The sequence below is a fragment of the Clupea harengus genome, chromosome 4 (assembly GCF_900700415.2).
Source record: "Clupea harengus chromosome 4, Ch_v2.0.2, whole genome shotgun sequence".
In the NCBI taxonomy this organism is placed as follows: domain Eukaryota; kingdom Metazoa; phylum Chordata; class Actinopteri; order Clupeiformes; family Clupeidae; genus Clupea; species Clupea harengus.
In genome coordinates, this window is record NC_045155.1 from 11,189,731 (window position 1) to 11,194,730 (window position 5,000).

Genomic DNA, 5,000 nt, shown 5'->3' on the forward strand with positions numbered 1-5,000 from the left:
GTGCCCGTGCTGCCCCCCGACGCTGTGGCCTCGTCGCCCGCTGTGCCCCCGGCCCCCACCCAGCCCTTGCCCAGCCTGCCGCCCCACGACCCACCGCCTGACGGCACGCTGCAGAAGAAGCCCGACCCCTTCAAGATCTGGGCCCAATCCAGAAGCATGTACGAGAGCCGCAGTAAGTAACATGAAATGCGTACAGACACACACACACACACGCACACACATAAACACACACACATACACACACATACACACAAAAACCCACAAACACATACACACACACACACACACACACACACACACACACACACAACACATACACAAAAAACACACACACACACAAAGATACACATGCATGTACACAGAAAGCAACCCACACACGAACACACACTTGTGCTTCACAAATAGATGTGCAGAGTTATGCACACACACATATAAATGTAACAGTACTGTCACGGTATTCAATTACATTAGAGTGACAGATGGCATGAGTTTAGTATCCTTACACAGACCTACATTCACAAATCTTCACATACACAGGTTTATGACAGACATTTTCCATGAATGCACATGTGACACGACATCCTGGAGTGTCTGAATACATATGTGGATGTGTGTGTGTGTGTGTGTGTGTGTGTGTGTGTGTGTGTGTGTGTGTGTGTGTGTGTGGACATGTAGGAGTCCAGGAGAGTGAAAACATCAGTGGACACTTTTGCAAGCACACACTACAAATGGGCGCAGATGCTTGTCACATTGTCACTTCTAAGCTAACATGCAATGTAGCCACAATATGCCCCCCCCACACACACACACAGATAAACCCAGGTGCACACGCCACGGAACAAGGTCTCATCTGCGTCCGCTGACACTTTGAAGTAGGCTGGCTCTGGCCACACATTCCACATTTAGTTTTCAGAACGAGGAACTGGGTTTTACGAGCTTTGGCATTCGGGTCAAGGACCCGCGCGTCTTGTCTTGTGAGAATATGTGGTTAGATTTGGGGTTAAGGTTAGGGTCAGTTGTCAGGTATTTCTGAGTGGTGGCTAGTGGACAGGTGTTTGTTTATAGATGATGTATTAGCTGTAGATTGGAGCGTAAACTGGGCTATCCGTGTAGTCTTTTCCTCAGTTTGCCCTCTGTGGAGATTTTGCTTCAAAAATAGAGTTCCTGCTCGTCCCAGTTTCCCCTTCAATGACGTTGCCTTTGATTGTGTGTCCCAGAAAAAAAATAAAAATGCTGCTTGTTTATTTATTTACATACTGTAATTTGCGTAATGCTGTGTCCGGTATTTTTGTAAGTCTGAGGTGTGCCTCCTGCTAAGGGGCTGGCTTGACTATAGTGTTTGGGCTGAGGAAGATGGCTGCAGTCTACTGTGTTCAGTGTTGCTGCCCGTGCTGTAGATGGCACTCTTACAGAAGTCTTGACAGACATGGACTCCGCTTGTGTGTAACGGCGTCGCCATGGGAGAACTGTGAGCATCTCGTCAATCTGGCCAACCAACTGTGCACTGAAACACGCGTGCCTGCATGTGTGTGTTCGCTCATGCATGTTTGTGTGTGTGTGCGTGTGCATGTGTGTGCTGTCAGATGTGAGAGCTTTGCGTGTTTTCCCAGTGTAACACTGGCGTGATGTATATTTTGAAGTGCACTGTCAGAGAGGGAGAAGTGGGAGGGGAAGAGTATGGGGGGGGGCTCTCTTGATGATGCTGGGATGTATGACTGTGTGTGTGCATTCCGTGTGTGTGTGTGTGTGTGTGTGTTGATTGCAGTGTAGTTGAGGTGAGCTCGTTTGCTGGAGGGTTACTTGTGATAATGGGATTACAAGGCTTCAGGAGGGGCATTTCTGGGGGATTTCATCACCACTTAACCTCTCCTCTTCATCATCACTCTGCTCCTCCTCCTCCTCATCCTCCTCCTCCCCTGCTCCCTCTCCCCTCTCACAGTAAACTCCAGCCATAGGAGAAGTTCCTCTGGGACTCCACAAAAAACCACTGCAGAGCATTTCAGGACATTGGCTAGGTGCCTTGCCAGACACCATGACATTAACCTTGTTGAGCTAAAAAGGCAAATTTGTGTATCAGTAGGCCAAAACATATTTCATAATGTGCCTGTTTGTGTGTGAGAGTGAATTTGTGTGTGTGTGTGTGTGTGTGTGTGTGTGTGTGTGTGTGTGTGTGTGTGTGTGTGTGTGTGTGTGTGTGTGTGTGTGTGTGTGTGTGTGTGTGTGTGTGTGTGTGTGTGAGAGTAAATATGTGTGTGTGTGTGTGCGTGCAGTGTGTTTGTATGTGTTTGTGTGTGTGTGTATGTGTGTTTGAGGTGGCAGATTGTCTGCTAAACACTTGAGCAGTTGCCTCCTGAGTGGCGGTGGAGGCTGCCAGGCCTGGGACAGGACTGTTAAGTGATGCACGCTGTGCTTCTCCACTGGCCAGGGCCGCTAAACCCTCCCACTTGGCTCCTTTCAATGGCCAACACTGTTAAACGCTCCACATAGGGTCCGCAGGATGGCTAGGACTCGTAAACGAGCCACGCTGGGCCTCGCTGATGCCTGGGACTGGTTAAACGAGGTGTGCAGAGAATACTGCAGTGGCTGCGTCTTCCAGGGTCAGGTGGAAACTGCACGCTTCGATGATTCTCACCGATTGGCTGATGGCCCGCCACTCAGACCCGGTTTAAAGAGGCGATTGGGCCAGACGCACAGGCGTGGGTGGCAAAGGAGGGGCTAATGGGCTGTGACTCAGTTCCACCTGGCTGATGAACTCTTGGCTGCCAGCAGGTCACACATTCACTGTCTCTGTTGCATTCGTATACACAAATACCCAAACACACACACATGCATCACACACACACACACACGCACACAGAGAAAGCGAGCGAGAGAGACAAACACAGGCACTCTCACATATATACATACCCATACATCTACAAACACAAAAGCTCAGACAACGTGGCAAACAATAGAATTTGGGTGGCAAGGTCAACTGAAACACATACACACACACATAGACACGTGAGCACCCCCCACACACATGCTCACACAAGCAAATACACACACAGAGACAAACACACACAGGAACACAAACACACACAGGAACACAAACACACACGCACACAAACACACACAGGCACACAAACCCTGAGGGTCACGGAGGAGAAATGGCTCATGAGTGCCGACTGGCCGCATTGGTTAACAGATTGCTACCAAATTACTTTTGTCCTCTAACACTCTCCTAGCAGTAATGGCTTTTCTCTTGTGTGTGTGTGTGTGTGTGTGTGTGTGTGTATGTGTAAGTGTAAGGCGTAAAGTAGCATTGGAACTAGTGATATTCAGGGGACATGGTTGAATTAAAAATAGGCTGAACTTACCCACATGTGAACACTGAACACAGCAAGACACCATATTTAATGCTGACTTCCTGATTTTATGTAAGTGGATGTGTGTGTGTGTGTGGGTTCATTAGGGTGTGCATATGGGATGCCAGTATATGGAAGGAAAGCCCAAATGGTTCCTGGTCATTAAATATCTCCCTCTTCTCTCTCTCTCTCTCTCTCTCTCTCTCTGTGTATTTTAGTGCCAGACTCTCAGGAGCAGGACATCTTCTTGTGGAGGAAGGATACAGGCTTTGGCTTCAGAATACTGGGTGGAAATGAACCGGGAGAGCCGGTGAGTCTCACACAGTTCTACACACACACACACAGTTCGACATACATACATACATACATACATACATACATACATACATACATACATACATACATACATACATACATACATACATACTTAGAGACACATAGGCATGCATAATCACTCATGGAAACAAAAATTATTGATTTGTAATGCTTAGTCTATAAGTATTCCATTATCCGACTATGTTCATGTGTTTATTATATATACATTAAAGCATCTCAATAACACAGCACCTGCATATCATGTAAATATCATACAGTGTTTGTTTGCAAGGATGTAGTTAAAGGTCTACTTAACACTAGTACAGACTCAAATGAGCATATGCAAAGCATGTCCTGGCAGATGGTGGCAGTCTGTGTGATTATGTGTGTTAATGGCAGACTGAAATCAGCGGGACTGTTAATGGAGCTTGCACGAATCTGTGTGTTTATGTGTTCGCGTGGGTGTGTGTTTATGTCTCTGTATGCATACACTCATGTTGTGCATGTGTGTGTGTGTGTGTGTCGCGTGGGTGTGTGTGTGTGTGTGTGTCTGTGCCATGTGTGTGTGTATGTGCATGTCAGATCTACATTGGGCACATAGTGAAGTACGGGGCAGCCGACGAGGACGGGCGTCTGCGCTCTGGGGACGAGCTGATCTGTGTGGACGGGACGGCGGTGGTGGGGAAGTCCCATCAGCTGGTGGTGCAGCTCATGCAGCAGGCCGCAAAACAGGGACACGTCAACCTGACTGTGCGGCGCAAGGCAGGATTCGGTAAACACACACACACACAGACACACATACACACTCCTTCTTTCCTTTCTTCAGTGTGTATGAGCAAAAGCAACATCCTCCCGCACGCACATGTCCACACACAGACACACACACACACACACACACACACACACACACATACACCAGACTACACATACATGCACACCACCATCCCCCTTCTCTCTCTCCTCTCTCCTTAGTATGTAAGGCAAGGGCAACACCAGTCTGTCCTCCCAACTTCCACACCAACACACAGAGTCACACACACAAACACACACACACACACACACGCGCGCACGCACACACACACACACACACACACACACACACACACACACACACACACACAGAGACTAACCTCCCTTCAGTATATAAGGGCGAGGGTGACTTACCTCCATCCTTCAAACTTCCACACAGTGACACAGACATGCACACTAACTCTCTCTCTCTCTCTCTCTCCTCTCTCTATCTCTTTCTCCTCTCGGTCCAGTGTGTAAGGGCGAGGGTGACGTGCCTCCATCCCCGGCCTCCTCCCACCACAGCAGCACCCAGGCGCCGTCTCTGAC

At 48.5% G+C, this 5,000-nt stretch overlaps 1 protein-coding gene across 15 annotated transcripts in view; it reads left to right on the forward strand.

Annotated features, from left to right (window-relative positions):
- LOC105898963 (membrane-associated guanylate kinase, WW and PDZ domain-containing protein 1-like) overlaps positions 1 to 5,000 on the forward strand; it is a 107,971-nt gene that overhangs the window by 84,895 nt on the left and 18,076 nt on the right. For all 15 annotated transcript variants that reach the window (XM_031566205.2, XM_031566207.2, XM_031566208.2 and 12 more), the window contains 4 exons: positions 1 to 172; positions 3,566 to 3,657; positions 4,245 to 4,434; positions 4,925 to 5,000. The exon at positions 1 to 172 is cut by the window's left edge; the exon at positions 4,925 to 5,000 is cut by the window's right edge and continues 227 nt beyond it. In XM_031566205.2, coding sequence (XP_031422065.1) covers positions 1 to 172; positions 3,566 to 3,657; positions 4,245 to 4,434; positions 4,925 to 5,000 — 530 coding nt within the window. The remainder of the gene's footprint in view (positions 173 to 3,565; positions 3,658 to 4,244; positions 4,435 to 4,924) is intronic.